The sequence below is a fragment of the Mytilus galloprovincialis genome, chromosome 10 (assembly GCF_965363235.1).
Source record: "Mytilus galloprovincialis chromosome 10, xbMytGall1.hap1.1, whole genome shotgun sequence".
Classification (NCBI taxonomy): domain Eukaryota; kingdom Metazoa; phylum Mollusca; class Bivalvia; order Mytilida; family Mytilidae; genus Mytilus; species Mytilus galloprovincialis.
In genome coordinates this window covers 25,694,454-25,721,582 of record NC_134847.1, presented here as the reverse complement: position 1 = coordinate 25,721,582, position 27,129 = coordinate 25,694,454, and the positions used below count along the sequence as shown (strand labels likewise).

Genomic DNA, 27,129 nt, shown 5'->3' with positions numbered 1-27,129 from the left:
TCTGAAACAGAACACAAGTATTTAGTCTTAGGAAATGTGAACAAAACACAAATATATTGTCGTAGGAAATGTGAATAGAACACAAGTATACTGTGTTACAAAACGAACCATCTCGGTGGTCTTGTTGCGTGTTCACAACGAATAACTGAGTTCGTGGGTTCGAACCCTGACCGGGTTCAACAAAAGACTTTAAAATTGGCATTTGCTGATTCTTAGCTGTGCACGCGGCAAACAAATCATTTGCAATGTCTATATGCATCATCATCATTTGTAATGTGTGTATGGTACATGTGATCATGTATTGTAGTAGATAAATACAGATTAGGAGTTATCTTTCCTGACTATTATTCTGTTTTGAATGTTTATCATATGTGTGGTCAGGGGCGGATCCAGCCAGGACAAAAAAGGGGGGGGTTCCAACTATATGTCCCCATTCAAATGCATTGATCGTCCAAAAAAAGGGGGGTTCCAACCCCCGGACCCCCCCCCTGGATCCGCCACTGGTGGTGTCTGTTCTTCTTGATTACTATACCTGAATATTCATTTCAATTTAGTTTTAATTTCTTTTAAAGACTTATCAGTACATTTAAAAGCAACAGAACAGGTTAAATCGTGAATGAAAAAATTGTAATTAAACTGTCGTCAATGAGCAATTAATAAATCGAATTTAGTTGATAAAAATTTCCGTAGCAAGCTCTCCGTTTAGTTATTCTTTTATAACACAAATATCATTTTGATCATTTAAGAATCATTTCTTCAAAATTAAAAAAAATAATAATTCAAAAGAACATCAGCACGTTTTATTTTCTTGAGTGACAGTATCCAGACAACAACTGTATCTAAATAAACCCTAGTCAGCTTCATGAAGTAGCGAGCGTATTTTGAAACCGCTCTTCAAACTATATGCCAGTTTTCCATTTTTTTATTTTTCTAGTTGAATAGGTGGACATCATGTTTGGTGGTGTGCTTTATTATTATTTATTGTGTGCTTTGGTTTATGACATAAGGCAATATATATAAGGGAAAAAGGTGGTTGTGCGTATGTAAATTTTGTTTAACCCCACGAAATAGTGTGCATTTACAAAGTAAGGCTATGTGAACCACGTGTTGTTCCTTGTTATATGTGTTTTCTCTTTTGGAGGAGTCGGTTGATCTGGTTGATTTTGTTTGTTAAACTTTATTTTTAATCAGGTGTGGTCGTTAGTCTTTAGTCATATCTAATGAATGCTTTCTTCAATAATTATAGCCTGGGGTCCTGGCTAATCTTGTGCGCAGCTAGATTGGGCAGGGATGCCAGGCTACAACAATTAGTCTTGATGATATTTTTTCCCATGTGTCAGTGCAATTGCGAACTTGACATATTATAGTGTAGACTAATTCCCACTGCATGTTCAATACTTTACTTTGATTTTTAGATATCTTTAATAGTTTCATGCTTATTTTAGGATGAGTTCGGTTTCTTTATCATGTACATTTAATCTACATTTGTTTTATTCATAAGTAACATTTAAAATAAATTGTTTTACAACAAGTTAATTCTTTACAAAACATAAACAAGAGGTATCACTCAAGAGTATTGTGTACATAGAGTTATATTTAAGTTTTCACTAACATCTGCATTGTATCGAACAGTTTTGGGAAAAAAACATATAACAAAAATCATACTCACAGCAGATTTTACAACAATTAATAGTCCCGTTAACATTTTTAAAAAGGAACCTAGATTCTGATTCTCTTACCATGCTTACTTATTTATTGTATTTATAAAATATTGAAACGTTTTAGATAAAAATTCATGAAGTCCGTATTTTTCTGAAAGTAAACTCAGGCTACAAATTGTCTGACTTTCAACATTTTGATTTAATTCGCAATGCAATACGAATACAATTATCATCTTCATCATTATTCTAAAATAATGTGCTAATCTGTTAAAATCAATCCAAGGTTTTGGAATAAAAACCGCCGTGATATAGCTACATGTAAGAGTGCTGAAAGTGGCAATAAACACCAACGTTCAATCAATTCGTTTTCCGTCGACTTAAATACAATAAATCTAACTTGTCATTTTGACAACACCAGTTGGAGGGAGATAGAATTACATGTAGTTAACAAACAACTCCACCATACGCACTAATGCATAACAACAGTTGTTACTTAAACATGTTAAAACGAAAAGTGCTTTACGTCAATTACACTTTTCATCTAAAGTTCATCGCAACTTTCTTCGTCGTCTTTGTCATCTTTGAGTAATGATTTTCTATATTCCTGGTGACCGCCACTTTTTCTCTTCCGTCGGCGAAATCTTACCTGATAAAATGCTCCTATGGAATATAGTCCACCAATGCATGTAGCAAACACTAACACCACTAAAACTACAAATAACAATATAATCAAGATATACTGTGTGAATTGCTATGTGTTTCTTTATTCTACATTGTCTAGAGGTAAAGAGAAGGGTTGAGATCTCAGAAAACATGTTAAACCCAGCCGCATTATTGCGCCTGTCCCAAGTCAGGAGCCTCTGGACTTTGTTAATTTTTGTATGGTTTTTGATTTTAGTTCATTTATATGTTCAGGGTTTTCTTGCTGCGTCGAAGACCAATTGGTGGCCTTTGGCTGTTATCTGCTCTTTGATCGGGTTGTTGTCTCTTTGACCTATTCCCCATTTCCATTCTCAGTTTAAAGGTACACTAACTACGCGGTCCTTAAATGTTCTAAAAACAAAACAAACAAAAAAAAGTGTTTTCGTTTTATATATTTTTATAACTCTAACAGATCATAGTGAATTGTAAATTTACAAGGACCAGTTGCTAAAGTTGTACAACATTTACTCATTATCAGACCGAGTATCTCGATCCAAGTGTAATTGTGCACCTGACTTTTGAATTTCCAAAACAACAAATATATGAAAATAAAAGTGTTCCAAATTTTATGAAACTTTATCAATATGTTTTTGTCAGGTATAGATATGCTATCCATCTTTGAAAATTTCCAAAATGTCCGCCATTTCCATGGAAGCTGTGGAAAATTTTACCAATCACATTTGCTGAAAACCTTAAAGTTTTCTCCCTTAACATGGTAAATCAAACTCGATTTAACTATAATGCTATAATCATGTGAGAATGTGGTGTCTGCCTTGTAATTCTGGTAATGATTACCGTTACCATGGAAACAGAAAAAAAAATCAAGAATTTCTAAATGTCCAAAACTTGATGAAACTTTACAGAAATGTTGACTAGTAATTTGACAATGAAATTTTCAAAATGGATGCCGAAACAATGGAAACAGGAAATAAATGAAATTGAAAAATGTTTCCTAAGTTACTGATAATTTACAGAAATATGTATTGTCATGCATGTATGTGCATTTAGGTTACAATTTTCAAAATGGCTGCCGTTTATAGTGGCAATGGGCGTACTGTGGTGAAATTCGCTATTGCTGACAACGTCAAATCTAGTTTTAATTTGCATACAGTATAAAAATTATTTGAATTCTCGAATATTGATTTTTTGACAAAAGGGGTTGTACATCATTCATATATTTAAACAAGAAATTGATTTGAAAAAATAATATATAATCATTTAATAGACAAATTGATTAGACTTACAAGTAATCAGTGTAAGCTGAAACGTTTCCGTCCGAATAAAAGGTTGTTGAATTAACAGATGGCGTACTTTGTCTAGAGATCCATTGTTGGGAGCTGGATGTACCCCAAGTATATGACACATAAGTGGATAAATATTGACTGATTCAAATGGCTCTGAAATAAGGCCTTTTCTAAATGCTGGCCCAAAGGCAATGAAGAATGGTCGCATATTTGGCACTTTGTTTTGGTCGTAGCCATGGCCACCTTCTAAAATTAAAAAAAAAAATTTGAATAAATTATAATTAGAAAATATACAGATAAATATTTCAACAGGCTATTGGTGGTGTTTAATTGGTTGAACGTCAATGGTCAATGTTTTGGATAAATATTCTAATTGGACAGAAGTTAAACTTTTGAAATTAGAATATTACATAGATTTAGCAAACATAAAACTGCGATCAAATGTTCTGGTTATCTATTTATTCCGTTCAGACTTTTTTCAATCTTAATTCATTCTCCGCGTTATGCTTCCAAAGATGTTATTACAGGGTACCCGAAAATGCCATTTCTGACAAAACATGATGTATATGCATGCTGTATGGTCCTTAACCTTACAAGAATGAACATATATATCACCATAGCCCAACAGAAGATTTGTTTTGTTTACTTTAAATCTGACTGGAGGCTTTTATTCAGTATTTTTGCACAATGAAAATCATTAATTTTATAATTAATGTTCTTTAATGATGACATCTTGAGCCATTTTTCTTTATTCAGTATGTGTTTCTGTCCTTTATTATCTTTTTATATATTTTACGACCCCTTAATCTTTATTATTTTTTTTGTCTATTTTTTTTTATTCATTATTGGTTTGGCCCTTTATTCCCAATCTATTCTGTAAACACTTTCAAAGCCATTATAAAATAAAACTTCCTTACTTGAAATATATTTTAAGGTGTCAGTGTTGCCAATGTAATATCCTTCTTCTGCTTCTAAAACAAACTGCATGATCCTTCTGTTCTGGCAATAATGTAACTTTGTCAAATTAGCATCACATTTTCTGTACACATGCATCTTTGGTATAGCACTTAAATTTTGATATAATTTTTCTACATCGGTGCCTGTTAACAGAATGACTATTTTTAATATGCGCATTCATGTACAAGAATTATGGACATTTCAAGGCGAGATAACTCGTGTTAATTTTCTATTCTGGTTCCCAATTTGTTCTGATCGTCTGGTGACCAGTAGATAAGAAAAGATAACTTGCCTAAACAAACACCCCACCAATAGATGTCGATTTGCCGTTAGGCATATTGCGTAATTAATGTTATTAGCAATTACACGATAATTCCAGAAGCAATAGATTTTAGAAGGGATCCCCACTATGACTTTAAAAACTCTAGGTCAGCAGGGACTAAACTTAACTGTTTTTCTCTAGGGGCCAGCTGGGCCCCTAAGATATTTTTTTCAGGGGCCCGCTTAAAATTTTAGGAGCCCACTAATCTTTATACTAAAATAAGACAAAACTGAAAACTTACTAACAGTGTTCCAGCTTAAATCTCAGGGCAGAAGGGTGCTAGTTTTCTGAAAGGACACTTTAGCGTAATAACCGGGATTGTAAGGATACTTTGTATAAGTTACTTTGAATATTGCTAGCTATAGGCTCAGCTGGAGAACATTAGTTGTATTTAAACCTTATTCAGAAATTAATATGTTCTTGATGTTGGTTCCAGTCAGATTTTTTTTTATCAAATTATCATACCATGAAGCAAAGCAAATCATTTTGATGTTTATGTTAACAAACTTGTACATTTGTTAAGTGCTCCCACGTAAGGAGGATCATTCATACAAGAAGTAAAACAGGAAGTAGTCTTCATATATCGTCTTGGTACCTGTTTTGACGCGGACCAGAAATGACGCACCAATTTAGTTTTGGGTTTTATATTTCTAAACAAAAGATGTGACGTCATCGATAATTACTATTCATAACATGATGGTTAAGGTCATATGACTACAACATAGATGCCTCAAACTCTGTCCAGAAATGTTATTATTGCTTGAATTAGTAAAGATAATGCAATTTCTGCCATTTTATTAAGGTCAAAAACAGTCTACCCTTCCCAATATGATTATCAGTCCTAAATCCACTTTGGCCGGCAAAAGTATGTATGCACATGCTGCCCCAGTTTGTGTTTTTCAAATCATATGACTGTCATGTGACATGGTTTTACATTTAAGCGGGAATCACTGTAGAACAAATGATCGTCGCTTATATAATTTTCTATTGTTTATCGATTTTTTTCATTCATTGTACGAAGTATACATTGATAAATGTTTTAATGTCAATGTTGTTTTATGAATGCAATTACTTCTTATTTTCAAGTATATGGAATATATATGTCACTTTGATAAATTTTGAACAATTTTATATAAAATTTGAAATAAAATATAGGTTACAATTAAATTAATGAAAAAAATTGTGTTGCTATCAACATGATCATAAAAGTGACTGTAAATGTCAAAATTTGTTATTAAAATTAAATTTGTTGAATAGTGTTAACTTTAAATTATCCGGATTGAAGCAATTTTTCGAACATCAGGTACACTGCAAGTGGTTTTTACTGGTTTGTTTATAGTGCGTCATTACTGGTACCCATCATAAGTTGACAGTCTGTTTGTAATGTTAGCAAACATGATTTTTATTGCTTTTACTGTTTCAAAAATCAACTGTTTAATGATTGAAATACATTAACAAGTGATCAATCTTTCATTCTATTCCGTGTTTCTTTTTCTTTTAAATGGTAGATTAAATGCAGAGACAAACACAACGTTAGGTGCGTCATTACTGGTTCCTCGGGGATATGTTCAAATACAAACTTCTTTGATTCTTCTTTAAATGTATGTTCATGGTATGAAACAAAACAGTTTTTCTAATGAAGCCTTATTGTGAAATCCTACTTGTAGTCTTGAAAATGTTTTCTATGGTAACCATTATAATATTTGAATTATTGCCACCAGAAATGCATCATAAGATTTGACAATATTTATTTTAGGTTGTTTCCTAACAAAATTATCTCCCTTCAAATTTTCAACTTCCTGTTGACCTTTAGACAATATGGCTTTTTCTTTGAACATTAAATATTATCTCAATCCAAGCCATCCTCTAATAGTGTTGATCAAAATATATTTTTCAATAAGTTTTTAATGAAGATTGGATATCAAACTAGATATTGGGATTTTTATTTACGAGATTTTAAAATTCGTTTTTTATTAAATATTTTTGTAAAAAGCGATTCAGGGACAAGTTACCGTCTAACACAGGCTTGTAATGAATCGCAGGACAATAAGAAAACATCCCTTTCACGATGCTTATTGAACAGTAAAATAGAAAACACTGTTCAATAATGAAATTATCGTAGAAAATTTAGCAGAACTAAGAAAACATGCGGAAAGAAGAAGGTATATATATGCAACATCGTGACTCCGGATTGAAAACATAGCTATTCGACTGGGTTCAGTTATTAGAAATAACCTACTGGTTTTCGGAAATACTCTATATTTCTATATCGCTTTGACAAGACAAACAGGTTTCCTTTTGGGAACAGTCTTTGTTAATATTTCGGGGGAAAGGGTACAAATGGGATTTACTTCAATTTTTTTACAGTCGCCAGCTGGGCGACCATGATGACTAAATATATTCGCCCAGCCGAAAATCTGGTCGCCTCGGGCGCCCGGGCGAGCGTTAAGTTTAGTCCCTGCGGTCAGCCAAATAAAGGTTAATGATCCTTGATTTATGAAGAAATGTCCGATTCCCGAAGCAGATATCCATTATAAATTAGGCACTGGCTACGGTTACATGGAAATGTAACAATAATAAAATAATTATTGTTACATTGGAGACTAATTGCCGGAATACAGGGTGGGGTACGGATCCGATTAATTACGAGTGTAACAATAATATTTGTGTCTACGGTTACATTGAGTTATTGTTACATTACTGCACTTCAACGTACGGTAGATTTATTAAACTTAAACTAAACCTTCCCTAGTTTTGTTGCTTATTTTTTTCGCCAATTAAGAACAACGATGAACGAATGAATGTTGGCAACAGTTAACATTAATTGCATTCAAATTGACTTTTAAGTTTTTAAGTTTTATTAGGTTTTTCAGCTATGCTAAGTTGGATATTGAAATCGGAGCGAGGTGAACATAAAATCATATAATAACCCACAATAGTCATTCGATTGTGCAGAATGGAATTGTACAGTATGCAATAATGACATGCACATTGCTGCATCACTCGTTTGTACAGGCTGCTTAGAATGGTTTCACCAAAATGCGTCGGACTGAAACATGCCCCAAAAAACTGTCCTTGTATTAAATAAAATTAAAATGCATTGTATGCATTGTTGTAAAATCCAAATAAAATTGTTCAAGTTTTATTTTGATACATATTACTAGTCCCAGCGTACATTGAAGTGCATTTATGTAAAAATAACGCAATGGAACCGTAGACTCAATAACTATGGTTACATTCGAAATTAATAGGTTCCTTACCCAGCCCTGCATTCCGGCAATTAGTCTTCAATGTAACAATAATTATTTTATTATTGTTACATTTCCATGTAACCGTAGCCAGTGCCTTTCTATAAATTATCTGTTGATTTTGTAAATATAAACAAGGAGGTTATATGATACAGACCATTGTATTAAATTGTATTTGAAAAGTAACGGTGTAAAACAAAGTTGTGGAATAGAGAACTTGAAGCTGTAAAGTCTGATTTTGTCATTGAAATTTATAAAATTATTTGCTTAACTATGTATTTATTGTTTATTGTTAATTCTATATATATACTTTATTTAAGACAAATGTATCAACAAGTTTTGATTCGTTTATTCTACATTTGCCAGAGGTACAATTATGTATAGTAAGAGGGTTGAATTCACGGCTCACAAAACATGTTTCACCCTGCCGCATTTTTACGCCTGTCCCAAGTCGGGAGCTCCTTGTCTGTCTTTTTTATTCTTGTGGGTTGTTTTTAATTTTAGTTAATTCAAGGATTTGTATAGTTCATTTATGTGTTTAATTTTTGGAGTTTAGTATGACGTCGATTTTCATTAGTTCATTCACAAACATTCGAAACTCAACTAGACCCAACTCGAATTATTCAGTGCCCTCTATCTACTACTTTTCTCGAGGGTGTGATCGAAGTGATCGTAATATAACGACTGGATTATTCGGGTTAAACTAGACCTAACTAAGGCCGTGTTCACACCAAATGCCTTGTACAGTAAACATGTTTACATTTGGTTTAATGTAATCTACACTAGTTTCACATAAGATTTGTCCACATCTATACACCTTGTTTAGTTACCTGTACATAAGATTTGTTCACACTTGTAAACTAAATTTCATTTCAATGTTCATTACGTAGAACCAAACTCAAATTTCCGAACAACTTTTCTAGCAGTAAGGGAACGACCATTTGACTTTAAAAAAAAAAGGGGGAATGGATTTTCCCACAATTTGAGATGATTAGTCTGAATCCAAAGTTTCCCCATACATTATAGTGTTAAATATTGAATTGGTACCATCGAAAAAAATTGAATATTAACTTTCGCGCGAGAAAAAAATCGGACTCCGAGTCCCCCCCTTTTTTTTTTTAAAGTAAAGTGGTTGCTCCTTTAAGAAAGTCATTCTGGATTATTACATTTCTATCTTTTCTGTTTGTTTCAAATAGTATTGCTTCTACAAGTTTTGTTTTTTTTTGGCAAAAGGAGAGGGTGATATTTTTTTTTTATCTAAAATTGTATTTTAACGGATCTGAGATTCTACACAAACAAACAATTAACCCCACCCTTTTTCAGTAATGCATTTATGAGTGAATCGTTGTTTGAGTAAAGACCAGTGGCAAATATTTCTGTCAGTGCGTACGTCCAGTCGATTCGGGAAGACCTTTTCTAATGAATTATGTGTTCGGCAATGATGATGGATGAGTCTTGATAATGGGTTAATAAGGCTATGTAAAGTGTTTTATAACAAATAAATATATCAAGTTTAGACAAATATTTCTGTAAAGAACTTTATTAATAAGTGTTATAAGTATCAATTTTATATAAAAATCGTTTCTTTTTTACATATAAATGGAAAAATTACAGTTCGGAATATCTAGTTTTGTGTACACTGAACCTACACAAGGCCTACATTGACTATCGACTGCATGTAGACAAAACATGATTTAAACTACATGTAACGTAAACATTGAATTTTATCAATGGGAACGTAATTATGTTTAGTTTATGTGTGAGTTACACTAACACAACACCGAGTTTGGGTCAATGTGAACACGGCCTAATTCAACAGTGATAAACACAGAGTAGGAATTTTTCTTATTTCGCAAGTTTAATAGAGAGAATCCCAGTGGCGGATCCAGGAATTTTCATAAGTGGGGGCCCACTGACTGACCTTAGAGGGGTCCCGCTCCAGTCACGCTTCAGTGATTCCCTATATAAGCAACCAATTTTTTTCCCAAAATGGGGGGGGGGGGGGGGTTCCCCACTATAAATCCGCCTCTGAATCCATAGGCATATAATATACCAAATATACACGGAACAGAAATTTAATACATTTTATGAACGGAGAACCAGTAATGAACGCAAATAAACAGAAATCCTGACACAAAATTGTTGTGATTTAGAAAAGATTGTAACCCTCCTGTGGGTTTATTGGTCAAGTATTTCCAACAACCGCTGTCAGTAATCAAATACACGGAAATAATTCAAAACAGAAACAAAATATCTAATAGCGCAAAACATTTGTCAATAAGGAATGTCATGACATCCGAAAGTCAGGTGCTCGTTTAGTTCACTCCTTTTTTATTGTTTGTTTAATCAATTTTTGAAAATATTCGTTCATATTTCAACGTTTCTAAATTTATTTTCACTTAATAAAATACGTTTTTTTTTATGTATAACCCTCTGTATATTCTTATGTGTAGAAATAAGAATGCCCTTATACAAAAGAATAGAAAACAACAAAAATAAATAAGTATGGTTATATCGCCAGAATAAGAGTTATACAAGAAAGAAAAAAAATGAAATATGAAAAGAATATTTTCAAATAAAACTTAACCAAAATAAAATGAAAAAAAAGGGGGGCACTCAATAAGAGCCTGTGTGTGAAATACTTTATTTTCAATATAATACTTCCATGATAAGATAAAATAGCAACATATGGTATACAGCACTGGAAAGGATTTGTCGTGGCCCCATGGGACGCTTATATACTATGTAAATATTGACACATTTGTGTTTATATGGCAGTTAAGATCATGGAAGTACAAAATGTATTATATAATACTTCCATATTTAGATCGATTATTATGGAGCTTTTCTTAAAAACGATTTCCGATGTATTTTGTCATTTTCATTCATTGTTTATGTTTTGAATAACATTAAAATTTCACGTTGGCATCTATATTCTATTTCAATTTTTTTTTTTCATCAATACAATCATTGTGTATTCAATTAATTGATAACAAATTAATGCTATTGTTACTTGAAACTAAATAAGTTTATTAAGACAAAGCCTTTTTTAGAAAAAAAATCCTTTTTCTGTACTTTTCTCAAAGATGTCGACAGAACCACACTACTTAACTTTGATGTTACTTTAAAGACATCTTTGGTATAACAGAAATTAATGTATTGCTTAAAACCTAACTAGATATTTCAAATAATGGATGTCAAAAAAAAGGAAATTCACATCATAAAATGGAGAATTCAACTTATAACACCAACCACAATTCGTCTTTGAATACGGTCAATCCTAGTTGTCTGAATATACGTTGTATAACAAAAAAATATGAAGTTCCACTTTTAAAAGCATAGGGACACCAGTAAACATTATTTTAAAATGATATTTTTTATACCATTTGATAGGAAAACGTTTTGCCAATATTGTATAACGTATTAATTTAATTTACAATAAAAAATGAATTAAATATGATTTTTTTAGTAGACATGTATACCTCGTATTTGCTATATATTCAACCAGAAGATGACCCAACGTTCAACACGATGAGGACACCAGTAAATTTCAAGATAAAGTGAATTTTATTACACCATTTTAAAGCTAGAAAAATGGTGCAATCTTTATAATTTGTTAATTTTATATGATATCTATAGTATAGGCATAGTATTCGTTTATTTAACTAGTGGTCATAATTCCCCGTAGACAATAACGTTAAAAAAATTCAATGATAACTGCTCTCTGTGGGATAGTTGATAAGGCCATCCAGCTGAGCTGTCCGCAATTCTTGTGTATGTTCGAGCGCAAACAAATCTAGAAAATGAACAACGACTGCAAAGAGCATACATTGTTTTAACTACCAAGTACTGACTTAGATTGAATGAGTGTAAGTTCAAGCCCTGTTTATTTCTTCAAAGGGAAATGCTTTCTTAAATTGCCATATTTGTGAAGTACCGGTCTTGAACTTTCGTGGAGTATTAGCATGTGAATAACTCCTTCAATTATCAGGATTGTATTCGCACCATATTTTTACATTTTGTCAATTGAGAATTCAGGCGTGTTTTTAATTACGTATTATATATAATTAGATCATGCACGTATGTGTACGCGACAGTCCCAAATGATGTATGGGATATTTATAGGAACTCTACGTTAAAAGGTTTTAAATAACGGGTTTTGAAGCAACAATCATAGGTAAATTTATGAATAGTGTTTATACAAAATTACTGTTTAGTATCGATTTCTCAAAATAAGTATATCAAAGACAACATCTGATGTTAATCGATGACATAGTTTGAATTATATGTTCAAACAGTTTATATAATAGTAAATTACCTTCAGTAGGCTCTAAATTCACCACAAGATGGTTTTTCATGTCGCTTCCGGTTTTATAAAATTTTCTATCAATGTTATATTTATCTAAGTTAATCTGTCCCTTTTCCAAAGACAGAAGATTTGTGTGACCATGGTCGGCAGTGATTATTATATTCATCTCATCCCATAGGTTTGATTCGTTCAACTTTTTCTTCAGATATCCCAATGAAGAATCAAGCTGAAAAATTTTCTGTTGTACTTCGTCAGTAATAGTTCCATCAGTTTTATCAGGACCAAACTCATGAGCTGTTTCGTCTGGATCAGGAAAATACAATATTCCTAAATTAATTGGTCTAATATTTGATTTATCACTCTGGAACCACTTGACTAAAGTGTCCACTCTCAAATTCCAGTTAGTTTCATTGAAGTCGTCGCCTGCTGGTATAACACGTGGCATGTATGACTTTATTTGTGCCACACCAGCTGGCCACAATATGACACCACTGTCTCTTGACGATCCAGCTTTGAAATTAGTTACCCATATTGGTTCTGCGCCGGTGTCGAACCATTTTGATTCGAAATTCCGTCTGAAATCGATCAACGAAAATCCATCTTCTAGGTATGGATCCCAAAAACTGTTATGAATAACACCATGGCTTTCCGGATACAGTCCTGTTACTAATGTCATGTGGTTTGGATATGTAACTGTCGGGAAGACATTTTCTAGATATTTTGCTTTCACGCCATTTTGAATCAGATTGGTGAAATTAGTTATCTTTTCCGAAGGAACATTATCTAAATAATCGTACCTAAACCCATCCATCGAAATAAGAATTAACTTTGGGGTTTTTCCATCCAGGGATGAAGACGTTGCAGTTGTTGTCCAGAGCAGCAACAAGTATGACAAGTCATGAAATGTATGTTGATTCATAGTTTAATTCACTAACATGTGTTGTATTTCTGAATACTAAGTGTCTTTTGGTGATTTTTTGCAGCCGCCTTTAAATTCTAAATATAAAACAAATATAATAATAATTTCATCATCAGTAACAATAATCATTATAACTTAATCGGCTATCAGTGCTTATAATTATAATAACTGGATATTGGTAAGGGAAACTCTGACATTCAATTTGTCGTATAGCAATAACTTTACGAATTGTTCCTCTTTCAACAATTTACTTCATGTGTTATGCACACATATGAAGGTGTTATGGACTATGATGCATTGTGTATGAATGGGTTATACGTCACAGAGTAATCAATCCAACTTCTCAATACCAAAACAAATAACATAGAGTTTTAATGTTCCACGCATTGCACATATTTCATCTGTCAAATACTTGGGCAATAACTAAAAACATTGTTTTGTTTCATTTTAACTTTTTATAAAATATCTTACACATGTTACAAGAAATGAAGGTATGAGATCTCTATTAATGTTATTTTTCGTATATCTTTATTTCCAAGGGTCATAACTCCTGTGAACATTTTTGGGTGCAACTCTACCAATATATTTAACATTTTTTTTTCAAAATTCGACAAGGAGTGAAGGCGTGGGAAAGTTAACAATGCAAATTGAATGTTCAATATACTGTAAAAAACCGTTTCATTTGAAATTAGTCTGTTTCCCGGCTGTTATTGAAATTCTTGACAATGTTAATATTTGTATATTCCGAAGGCATACTGGATATTTTACGGAGGGGATCAACCTAATTTCAAATAGACATTAGGACGTAAGCATAGTGAAGCAAACAGCAATGATGACTTCAATCCAAACTAGATACCCTCAATAAAGCATATTATAGATTTTGTTATCGTCGCATAAAACGTCATTGACGATCCTCATTAACAAATTCCGTGTTGCAATTAATACATTTATTAAATGTAAGTTGAACTAATATTTGCATATATCAAATGTACACAAGTAAAAGTTATATCTATAAAATTAAGTTTACTCACCTGTATACGTGTAAACATTTAGTTTACCTTTTACAGTTAAAAATAGCTGTTGTTTTATTATTTCTACGGTAGCTGACACGGGACATTTAGTTGTTCTGTTACATGTATTGTAGTTTCTTCGTCGTTGATTACTTTTATTGGCCGTGGTTTTGCTATTTTTATTTTTATTTTACTTATGATTTTGATTTAAGAAATTATCCCTTCATGTCATGCTCTATGATCATCTTAGACATTATATTTGTCAATTATTTACTATGAGCATCAGCGAGGTGTATAATATGGTCAACTGATTTATAATACTTATCCATATTAAAATAAGCATAGAGCACGACATGAAGGAACTATTTCGATTCTAATAGAACAAATAGATGTACAGTATTGTTATAGGTCGAAGTGTCCGAAAAAAACTTTAAATTGTTTGGTTGTTCCCGTTTCCTCCACGTGGAAACTGTAAATTTCATTTTTAAAAGTTTTAATACTACATGCAGAAGTCAGCTACTTAATGAAGACCTAACGGTATTCATTTCTACATACATGTAAGTTGAAAACTTAGGATCTCGAGTGAAGTTACTCACGTTTTATCAGAATTTCAGAAGTTAACATTCGTCAACTAAGCATTTTTGAAATGTGTAGTACGTTATATTTGATAGCTTCATATTGAGGTACTTTAATCGTTTTTAGCTTCAGTCAGTAGTTGGTATTTACACATTATTGAAAGAGTTTTGCTTTTCATGTAGTCATTCATGTAAATGTGGTTTGGCATGTTATCTCGTTCTTTCGACCCATGTTGATACTAACACCATCTAGGAAAAATTGCGGAGACACTAAATGCGTTAAAAGGCCTTCACATAAAATAAAACAAAAACGAACTTCAGGAAAATTCAAACTGGAAAGTTCATTGTACAATTGTGAAATCAAAAGATCAAACACATCATCAAACGAAGGGACAATAAATGTCATATTCCTGATTTGGTGCATGCATTTCCTTTTGTATAGACATTGATATAGTAAACCTAGATGTATAGCTACCTTAACCCCTCACTTGTATGACAGTTGCAAAAAAATCAATTAAACTGAATTGATTCGACTGTCGTACAAGTGCGAGAGGTTTAGCGCTATAAAACCAGGTTCAACCCACCATTTTCTACATTTGAAAACGCCTGTACCAAATCAGGAATATGACAGTTGTTGTCCATTCGTTTGATGTGTTTTGTCATTTGATTTTGCCATTTTATTAGGGACTTTATGATTGAATTTTCCTGGGAGTTCAGTATTTTTGTGATTTTACTTTTTGATAACAATGTGTTAGCTAAACAAACAGACATACAGTGTAATAGGATATTCCAAAAACGGACTAAACAGTAAATTTTAAAGATATCCAAATACACAGAACACTATGATACGTAATTACGACGATAAACAACGTCAGTACATATAGTATATTCTTCAATATAAAAAAGAAGATGTGGTATGATTGCCAATGAGACAACTCTCCACTAGAGACTAAATGACACAGAAATTAACAAATATAGGTCACCGTACGGCCTTCAACAATGAGCAAAGCCCATTGTCTCTCATGTATTATGTGTGAAGTTGACACGAAATATTTATCAACAAGTTCTTGGTATCTTTCTATGAACTCTGTTAGAAAAGGGACGGAACGTTCTTTGATATAAACCTGGTTCTTGCACCTCCTGCTCAGACAATGGTGACGTTTTATTAAGTCTGAGCAGCAGCGCAAAGCTCTTTAAAACCGTATATTTGGGAAATGTATATCCCATTTGCAGTTGGAATTGGTACATTACTGCTAAGGTCGGGGACATTTATATTTCCAAATTAAAATCGTCTCATCTGTCAAAGATTATGATACTTACATGACTGTCATGTCAAACTCGACTAGTTCTGGTTGATATATTAATAAAATATTTATTAAAGGTAAGAACATAATCAAAATATCTGAAGGTGAAATTAAATGATGTGGTTCCTTCATCTTATTGTTTTTGACAAGTGTCTGAATGAACTCCAACTCCTCGAAGAATGAAAATATTATATGAAAATAGAAAGAGGTCGGACATAGGAATGTCCACAATTTGCTTAAAAAGTCTACTACCAAATTCAACAAATATGTTAATTAGAAACTCTAGCATATTGATCACTTATCCCTCAGTGTAGCTTAGTTTTTATAGGATATTTTTCAGAGAGAGATCCATGTTAAAAATTATTCAGATTTGTTTTATAAACCAGTTATGGTTAATAAATCTATGCTAGTAAACAGTTTCACCGTTTTCCTAAAGACCCTCTTTCACTGCGGACATAATGCTTGTCAGTCTAATGGAACATCCATTTGTAGAACATGCAATTGAGCCGGCAATGTACTGCTATGTGTAAGGAATTTTATGGGACCTAGATATCCTAACCAAGTAACAAGGAAAGTCCTTTGATTTGCTGTTCAATGTAATGTTCGTTAAAATCATGAGGTACTTATGATTTGACAAAATCTCATCCTTGTCAAATGATATATTTTTGTATTTGAAATTCCTGAGTGCTCATTTATTCAAAATTTTTTAACGAGACATTCATAGTAGTACAATTAACATTTAAAACAATATTATTTAGAGCTTTGTACACAGAAACAACATCAAATTCATCGTGAAGCGATGGTAAACATTTCACAGCTTCTTTATATTTGAATACGAGGATCATTCACACAGTTTTGCAATTTTTTGATTCGACGTTTAACAGAGAACCGACTGCTTTAACCCATTCTGATAAAGTGTCCAGTTCAACTTCTTCTAGTTTATCCCCTGCTATGGCGTAGTCCTAAATGGAATCCATAATTATTTTGAATGCATGGTTCCAGTCGATATATTGCAGGTCTCTGATTTTTTTACCATGATATATCACCTTTTAGATATGTTCATATTGAATGCTGGTTAGATCCCCAAAATCGTATAATTTAATAGAGGCAAGCATGTGCATGAAGTATATATGTTAGAATTTTGAAATTTATTTTTTCATATGCTTTCTTATATTTGAAACTTCACAAATGGATTAGAATAAGACTTTGATCTACACAATTAGAATTATAGAAATACTATTATTGTGCAAAACATTCTCTCACCGTGATTTTGAATTATGGTCAGACCGTGGAAGCACAATACCTAATGAGAGTTTAAAATTAACTGGACTGAAAACTTTGATTTGCTTGGTGAGAATTTCAAACATTTTACAATTGTGTAAAATATTCTCTCAGCATTATTTTGACTTCGGTCGGAAATGTCAGAACTAGACGACTGTGGAAGTCCAAAACGGTATGAGAGTTTGAACAAGAATGGTTCCCTGTCCTTTATTTGGTTGCCTATGACTTAAATATATGTATGTTACAAGGGAGATAACCAGAATTAAACTTAATACGCAATACATTAAAATATATATAAAATTGGATAGTCTCCCCTTTATCAGATAAATAGATTAAATTCTAAATAATGTTCCATGGCTTATTACATGGATTGGTGGATGAATAGCTGTTTAACGTCAAGTGTCAAATTAAATGCATATTCTGGACGAGAACATGAATATGTAACAAGAGTTGGGACCCTGATTATAGTAGGGTGCCCAATCAACAAATTTTATCGATTTGCCTTAACGGAATAACACACGGTTATATTTTATATCATTGGAAAGAGGAGAATAAGCCTCATCGAAATAGTGTTGTCGTCACTGTCTACCGTGGTCACGATTTTTTTAAATCAGGGTCAAAGGTCAAAGCAAAATTTCAAGGAAAATGCACAGTCACATTTAGATAGCTTGATTCTCCTAGATCTATGCGTTTGGAGCAAAATAAAAACAATTAATTTATAGAAAAATATCTTTTGTATCTACATTTAGAACTTATTTTATATTTTTATCCCCAAAAATGACTTAAGATTGACTTTTTTGCATGTAGGGTGCAAATTTGAAATTTTCAAACAGCTGTTAAATAACAGTGACCTTGACCTATTTCAATTTCTAAATTTGTTATTTTTGTATTCAATTCGTTACAAGTAATATCTAAAGACGTTTTTTTTTTTATCTTAACTTTAATCATTTGTTGAAAACAAAATTCTTTTGATAGTAAGGTGTTCGTCAATTTCTAGGTAAATATCAAATTTTTGTTATGGGGTGCGAAATAGTATGTATAAATGATTTGTTCCGAAATTCACGTCGAACTTGGTTGAATTTAAAGCTCTGTGTATAACTTTGCTTTAAAGAAGTAAAAATTAATGCAAACAGAGAAAATAGGGGGGGGGGGCAAAGTTATGATAACAAAACGTCTATTAGAACAGGTAAAACACCCCTTCTTACATATACAGATGACTAAATGAGCAACCATTGGCTATAATGTAAAAAAAAAATAATAAGGGAGAGGGTTATGTACAGCACCGATGTTTTTACAAACAAATGCAAACAAAAAAGGCGTAAGAAACCAAAGGAACATTCAAAACTTATAAAATGAAAACAAGCAGACAACAGTATTGCTAAAAAAAAAAGATCAAATGCAAATAGAAAATTATGATCGAGGCTAGTATTACCTACTACCTTCTATGGTCTCCTGTAGTGTTAGCCCATCAACCATGACAAGGTCAGAAAACATATGGCAGGGTTTTTTTGTGTTTTTTTAATTTACATATCTTTCGGAATCCCCACTAGAAAGATTATTACTATATTTCCAACGATATCAAAACTGATTATATGCTTTATTTATTGTTTAGAAATTTTTATGGACTTCTTAATTTTTATTCGATAGCTAACAATGATTTATAAGGTACATACAGAAAATGAAATCTTATACATCGTCTTTTCCTCGTCATCAATGTTTCTAACTGCAACCAGACGAGTATTTACATTTTGACATATGTCATCTGCCTGACATGGCCATACATCTGTACAGGATAGATTTTGTCGAAGCAAATGCAACCCTTTGAACACACAGATTCCCCCTCACAAGTACAAACTAATCTTGCAGAAATTCGGATGACATCTGACCTTCGAGATAGACAAGTCATTTTTCTTTTCCCATTCGAACTGAAGAGGAGAATGCTAGGTTAGTTTTGCTATTTTGGAAGATATCTTTACGTCTGGAGTGAAGCGGTTATTTCATATTGTTTAAAAGTAGATTCACAAGGAGGAAATTTCACAAGGGAGAAATTTTAAATTTTAGCCAATTTTACGCTCAATTTATTTAATCACAATGATCTATTTTTAGTTTTGGCTTGAGATCATCCAACCTAACAACAAGATCTCGAGCTGCATCTATCGATTCATCGATGTCACAATAAGGTTTGACAAATCGGTGAAATCATCTGGGTTTTCCTTTAAGACTTATAAACAATGCGCCTATCGATCCTAAACAGGACCGATTACCTTGTATCGCATCATGTAACATCATGTGCGGCTAGTACCATGTTACAGGTGGCAAACCCGATACTTTTACATGTGTCATGGACAGGTAAATAGCGGCGCAAATTTTTTGTGCAAGCTATATTGCCTGTTTGAAACCATAGCTCATGCAAATCACAAAATACTGAACTCCGAGGAAAATTCAATCGGGCAGTCCCTAACCACATGGCAAAATCAAATGACAAAACTCATCAAAAACGAATGGACAACAACTGTCATATTTCTGACATAGTACAGACATGTTCAAATGTAGAAAATGGTGGATTGAACCTGGTTTCATAGCTAAACCTCTCACTTGTACTTATGAACCCATAAGATAAGAAAATCTGTATCTTGTGACTTTACTTTTAGCCTACTCTTGATTCCTTTCACACCGAACTCTTTGTCTACATGTATAGCATGTAAAATCATGCGAGTATCTACTTCATCGGGCGTACAAAATAATTTTTCAAACCTGAAAACACCGTCTGAGCTGATTTAGGGTCCTTGGAAGTGTTAAATAGAATATGACTTCTTCTTGTATTATAATAACTGTTGATATACCATGATGCCGAACAATCAATTCACCAAGGAATCTGATTAAGGCCTGCTGGTTCTCACTGACCCAAAGAAACTTATACAGTCAGGAATTTGACGATATATGCCCTGAAACACTTCACAGACGAACAATAACTTGATTAAGCTTTAAAATAACTGCAGTTGTGTCTGCTAGTGTAAGATTTATAGCAAGAATGATGGTACAACATTTTGTAATCATCCGTGCGAAGATGGTCTAGGTCTGAAGCATCGTGCAATATACAAAAATATACATGATCTTTCCATACTCCCATAGCCTCGATAAATGTTTTGTGTTAATTCCTCGCATATTAATAAGCAATTCAGTAGAAGAACCATGACATATAAGTTATAACACACTTATCCCATTGTATTTCAGTCCTACTTTGCTTAGGGTTTGATTAGCATAGTTTAACAGGACAGTGAATGTGTGCCATATTCCGGGTCTGAAACGTGACCGAAGGAATTGTTTTGTATATTACAATTATAACAAACTATCAATTAAAAGAAAACAATTAAAGTTATAAAAACCAACAAAATGATATTTCAAGTTATAAAACAACGATCTTCAAACAAACTGGACTATTCAAAACAAACAAATTGACCATACAACAAGCAAAAAAGAGAAATGAAGTTCGTGACAATTGTCCTAGTTAATGACCTAATAGTGTAAGCTACAAAACGATTAACGGTACGAGAAAAGGCGTGTTTGAATCAAAGCAAAATTATCTATTTTCTTTTCACCGATTAACATTACACGAAATATATTTGGCACACATATGAACCATGTCTTATTAATGTAATCAGAGTAAAAATCCCGTGAAAGTAACAGCAATAAATTTGCTTTCGTTCAAAATGTGGTTAATTTCGGCTAAAAAAATAGTCTTACTAAAATAATGATATACTTAGAATTAAATGATATAAATCTTTTCAGCTTTCGTTATATGATAAATTTACTTTTCAAGCTAAATGATAAGTCTCATTTGAACAAATAACACAGAAAGCAATAATTTTATTTTTCTTGTTGAAGATGGCCTGTATAATGAGGTATCTTTGGGTACCCTAAGAAACCACAAAATTTTGAAAAACATGACCACGGTAGCTTACGACGACATTCATCTTTGAAAAATATAATGATTTTCCAATAGTTTGGATATAAATATAGCCGTGTGTTATCCGTTAACTTAAACTCGTTAACTAGACGTCTTTTTCTATACTGGGCACCCTACTATTAGTGTTACACAGAAACGCTAACACGATTCTTACCTTTTTTACCTTGCAGTTCGTTTTTTTTCATTACCTAAAGTGGCTGGGGCGTCTTAATTAAAAATCGATAGATTTTTTTGATAATATGTCAAAATGAAGTTTTTATCGTGCTTTTTTTAAAAATATAATAAAAAGTACAATGTATGGATCACCGGACGACTTTTTTTCAAGCTACATGTTGTGCAAAATTGTCAGATTTTGTATAGATTATACATGGAAAATCAAATTGTGTGTGATAAAAAGAAAACTGCATGATAGAATTTTAAAATAAAATGTGAAAATATAGCTCTTATAACATGCTTTCAGATAAGAAAACGAAAAATGGGGTCACCGAACTTCTTTTTTGATACATATTAAAAAAGGTAATTCACAACACTTTTTATTATAAAAATTAGTTTATCAGAGTTATTTCCCCTTGTTTGATTAGGTTGAGAAAAAAAAATCAAACACAAATAAGGTGTTTTTGAGAAATTACAGCCATAATTATGATAAAACACACAATGTTCTATATTTACATCAAAAGTCTTGTGTTTAAATGCAATATCAGTATTTAGTTCTATTATAATCTTTAATCAATCCTAATTCTATCTTACTTTTGAGATAGTTTTTCATATGTGACATCATTTTTCTGCTGTTTCAGAAATTTCATAAATTCAAATGTGACGTAATTTTTGTGCCTTTTCGCCATCGTATGTGACGTCATTTTTTTGATTTACTGCGTTGAGGCCTGGACTGAGTCGGGTGTGTCTATTATGTGTTGGTCTTTGCATTATGTATTCGTGTTTGTTTTCTGTAATGAGTTAATACTTCAGTTTCATTATGTATATCTGTTATATTCATTTGATAAAATTTACTGTTTGCAATAGCATTAATTGTTCTAAATAATAAGGATGTTCTTATCCCAAACATAGCCGTATTTGACACAACCTTTTTCAACTTTTGATCTTCAGTGCTGTACAACTGTGTACGTTTTTTTCACTTTCGATCTTTTATATCTGGGCGTCACTGGTGAGTCTTGTGTGGACAAGACGCGTTTTTGGCGTATTGAATTTTAAACCTGATGTTTTTGTTATCCATTAACCATGTGTTTCTTTGTCTAATACGTTCTAATACGTTCTCCTCTAATCATTTGTATTGTAGTTCTGTAATATTCTGTTGTCATTTCAATGTTATATTTAACATAGCCATTAAAGTGCGAGGTTTGGCATGCCACAAAACCAGGTTCAACCAACCATTTTTTCCTTTAAAAATGTCCTGTACCAAGTCAGGAATATGGCCATTGTTATATTATTGTTCTTTTCTGTGTGTGTTACATTTTAACGTTGCGTCATTTGTTTTCTCTTATTTTTGAGTATAATTTCACATTGCGATAAGACGTGTCACGGTACTTGTCTATTCCAAATTCATGTATTTGGTTTTGATGTTATATGTGTTATTCTCGTGGGATTTTGTCTGATGCTTGGTCCGTTTCTGTGTGTGTTACATTTTAGTGTTGTGTCGTTGTTCTCCTTTTATATTTAATGCGTTTCCCTCGGTTTTAGTTTGTTACCCCGATTTTGTTTTTTGTCCATGGATTTATGAGTTTTGAACAGCGGTATACTACTGTTGCCTTTATTGAACATTAATTACATACTACTCTTAAAATTTCGTCAAAGAAACCATCGTTATCTGTTACTTCAAAATCCAAGATGGAGGAAGACACCCTAGCCAATTTAAGAGGTAACCTGGTTCTCGGCTGACTACTACACTTTGTTCATAGTTTGAGTGTAACGTAATACAAGCGGATTCCAGTTTACTTAAGTGGATGCATAAATATACATTTTTTGTAAATTAACGATATTTAGAATAATAGTTGGTTTTAAAAAAAATAGCAATAGACGTATTTACAATTGTATGTAAATTTGTCAACCTTAAATATTGCATTACAATTTAAAACCTTTGACGTCATTATTAAAAAGTGATTGTTGCATGACGTCAGAGAGTTCTTGATCATACTTGATTTGGCCTTTTTAACTTTTTTGTATTCGAGCGTCACTGATAAGCCTTATGTAGACGAAACGAACGTCTGGCTAAGATATAAAATTTCAATCCTTGTATTTATGATGAGTTTATATGAGACAAATCTAAGGCCATTCCAACGAAGATTGGCGGGTGCTGTCCCCTGGTTTTTTTCGGCAAAATACCCAAAAGGTTACTGACGTTCACTACACAGCAGCAGCACAACTTTAACTTTATAAACTTTGACTTGAGGATATAACTGATTTCATTTATGCATTTATAAAACTTGAACAATGGTGTTTTGTCGAAGTTTGTGTAAAGTAACCTAGCGCACAAAAATAGTTTACAGATTCATAGCTCTAGAGATCCAGAGTTTAAGAGTTCAGCAAAAACTTGAAGTTATACTTGTGATGTTGCGGTATAGTTGATGCCATTTACCTTTTGGGTATTTACCTATATGTAACTAGTACCAGTTGACTGTGTTAGGCATTAAATATGTTAAAAAAAAACGTATGACACATTTTCCTGCTTCAAACATTAATAATTTATTGATAACAATTTACAAGTAACAACAGACAATTCACACATAATCTTGTATTCTGTATAAATGTGTATAATATAACTGTGTAAGTACAATTGCACCAGACATGCTAGAGTTAAAATGGTTAAAATAATAGTATTGCAGCGTTTTTGCAAACATCGATAAAAAAATGTATTGGGGTACATCTGAGCTCTTAAAGTCGTTTTACTTTCAACACGGATTTTAATATTCATAAGATTAAAGGAACAATCGTACTTTTGCTTTTCTTGAATTGCTAAATGAAAAATGAAATTTACGAGAAATAAGTAAATGATGAACTCATTCAAATTGATTGCAAGGGTTGAAACATGATTTAGGGTTGAAACATGACTTATAAATTATAAAACATCTTTCTTACTGCATCCTATCTGATATTCTTATTCGCATGGACAACTTTAATGGTCTTATAATGATCATGAAATTGTTTAAACGGATAAAAAATAATACAAATATTAACAAATATGAAAATATATATTTGCTCGACCGTTGGATTGTTTGACTTTTGAAACATGATATCGTTAAGACTCTTTTTCTAGAATAAATAGAGAATATCTTCGCAAATATTATAATACTGCAAATAAAATATTGCAACGGTTATCATTGATTGCAAGCACCGAAGATCAATTGTCTTCCCATTACAAACTTTGCATGATTTAGTGTACAAAACCGTTCGTTATGTTATATTGCTGGGCATCTACTATAACACTGGTATATCCGGCTTGAGGTACCATTGGATACTGTCTTGGGCTCGAGGCTATAGACGATTGCTCATAATTTGAATTATAAGAATCATAAGCACATGCAGCCCTAAGACAGTGAGAATAAATGTCCTGTGTGTTTAGAGCTTTGTCATTTATGGCACGTATTTCAGCATATTTATTGCAAGAGGATGGATCATTGATATAGCAGCTACTATTAGATCCACAGCACTTAGATGCATCTTGATTGTTTTGATTTAGGTCTCCAGTAGGTGGAGTGATATCAGTTTTCTCCGACTCTACACAATAATCAGATCGTCTCATTATAACAGATTGTTGAACTGTATCTCTATGCGGAGAAGTCCTGTTTTGCACTTCCAATGATTTTTTGGGAGATCCAAATGTTTCTTCTTTCACTCGGGGAGAATCATAGATATTGTCATATTTGTTTTGATGATTTGAATTTCGTTTGTCGGTTTCTTCGTTGACTACATCAACATCAGAAACAGACGACTCAGATCTATTACTATATGGGCAGTTGTACCCTTGAGCAGTTCCGAAAGACGTCTCTCGACTACTACTCCTTGAACATGGATTTAAATTTCGATAGTCAAAATGAGGAGAGGTCGATGGTGTATCTGTACTTTCACCATAATGAGTCAGACGAGGACTGCTGACGTCATTAATACTGAGTTGGTAGCCATTTTGATATCCGAAATGATGTAACTTATTTGGGTCACTAAGTTTATATTGAAATTTTTCATCAGCTAACCGATGGTAGTTCTGATATGGTAACATTTCAGATATGAAATTTATATTAAATTGTGGTCCATATATTCCACTATATTTATCAAAATTTTCACAAGTTTGTATGGAGTTAACGTATTCCTGAGAACTGATATCCGGGACATACTCGATTCGATCGGAAGTTGGAAGTCCGGAGTAATCTGGATTTTCTGCAATGTGAGGATATGGAGACGATCTTCTTGACCTTGACTTAGGAGTCCTCATTTTACTTTGCCTGTTTTGAAGTGCATCAATAGGCAATATATCTTTATTAATAGTTTGTTCAATCTGAATCTGTAAAGATTTAGCTTCAACATCACTGAAAAAGAAATTATATATATCAAACCACTTTTTATAAATGTGTCCTCTTAAATATTATCACCAGAATTTTGGTTTACTAACAACTGCGGACTTTATGATGGTAGGAAAACTCAAATCATTGAAATTATTTACTGTTGTGCATTTTTAGCAATAAAAATAAGCATTAATCTTTATGGTATCGTATCCTAGTAATTTTACAGTTTTGTTCTAGACGAATTTGAATACAATATTCAAATGGTTTACATGTAAATGCATATAATCGTTTAGTATGGAACATACAAGAAGACGTTTCGTGTTTTCATAACACGTGTAACTAACAATAACTAGAGGCTCTAAAGAGCCTGTGTCGCTCACCTTGGTCTATGTGCATATTAAACAAAGGACACAAATGGATTCATGACAAAATTGTATTTTGGTGATGGTGATGTGTTTGAAGTTCTTACTTTACTGAACGATTTTGCTTCTTACAATTATATCTATAATGAACTTTGCCCATTAGTAACAGAGAACTATATTTGGTAAAAATTTACATAAATTTACCAAATTAATGAAAATTGTTAAAAATTGACTATAAAGGGCAATAACTCCTTAAGGGGTCAATTGACCATTTAGGTCATGTTGACTTATTTGTAGATCTTACTTTGCTGAACATTATTGCTGTTTACAGTTTATCGCTATCTATAATAGTATTCAAGATAACCAAAAACGGCAAAATTTCTTTAAAAATTACCAATTGGAGGGCAGCAACCCAACAACCAGTTGTCCAATTCATCTGAAAAATTCAGGGCAGATAGATATTGACTTGATTAACAATTTAACTTCTTGTCAGATTTGCTCTAGATGCTTTGGTTTCATAGTTATAAGCCAAAAACTGCATTTTACCCCTATGTTCTATTTTTAGCCTAGGCGGCCATCTTGGTTGAATGGCCAGGTCATCGGACACATTTTTCAAACTAGATACCCCAAAGATGATTGTGGCCTAGTAGTTTCAGTGGAGATTTTGTAAAAGATTACTTAGATTTATGAAAAATGGTTAAAGATTGACTATAAAGGGCAATAACTCCTAAAGGGGTCAACTGACCATTTTGGTCAT

The 27,129-nt window shown here is 32.6% G+C and overlaps 2 protein-coding genes across 3 annotated transcripts in view; both read right to left on the bottom strand.

Annotated features, from left to right (window-relative positions):
* Positions 1–436: 436 nt before the first annotated feature.
* LOC143047257 (ectonucleotide pyrophosphatase/phosphodiesterase family member 5-like) lies at positions 437–13,440 on the bottom strand. The gene is made up of 4 exons (XM_076220280.1): positions 12,453–13,440; positions 4,525–4,707; positions 3,608–3,853; positions 437–2,372 (listed from the first exon to the last, which is right to left on the bottom strand). The coding sequence occupies exons 1-4, from the start codon at positions 13,360–13,362 to the stop codon at positions 2,203–2,205; spliced, it is 1,509 nt and encodes a 502-aa protein (XP_076076395.1). The 5' UTR covers positions 13,363–13,440; the 3' UTR covers positions 437–2,202.
* Positions 13,441–24,171: 10,731 nt separating this feature from the next.
* The window catches only part of LOC143047256 (single-minded homolog 1-like), a 38,998-nt gene continuing 36,040 nt past the window's right edge, over positions 24,172–27,129 (bottom strand). For both annotated transcript variants that reach the window (XM_076220278.1, XM_076220279.1), the window contains one exon: positions 24,172–26,034. In XM_076220278.1, the coding sequence (XP_076076393.1) occupies positions 24,885–26,034 (1,150 nt within the window). In that variant the 3' untranslated portion in view covers positions 24,172–24,884. The remainder of the gene's footprint in view (positions 26,035–27,129) is intronic.

Excerpts from the sequence above, each read along its gene's own strand:
- LOC143047257 (XM_076220280.1), bottom strand. The coding sequence starts at position 13,362 with ATGAATCAACATACATTTCATGACTTGTCATACTTGTTGCTGCTCTGG. Across the intron at positions 4,708-12,452 it reads GAATTTAGAGCCTACTGAAG|GCACCGATGTAGAAAAATTA; the intron begins GTAATTTACTAT and ends TTCTGTTAACAG. Across the intron at positions 2,373-3,607 it reads TCAGCTTACACTGATTACTT|TTTTAGTGGTGTTAGTGTTT; the intron begins GTAAGTCTAATC and ends TGTTATTTGTAG.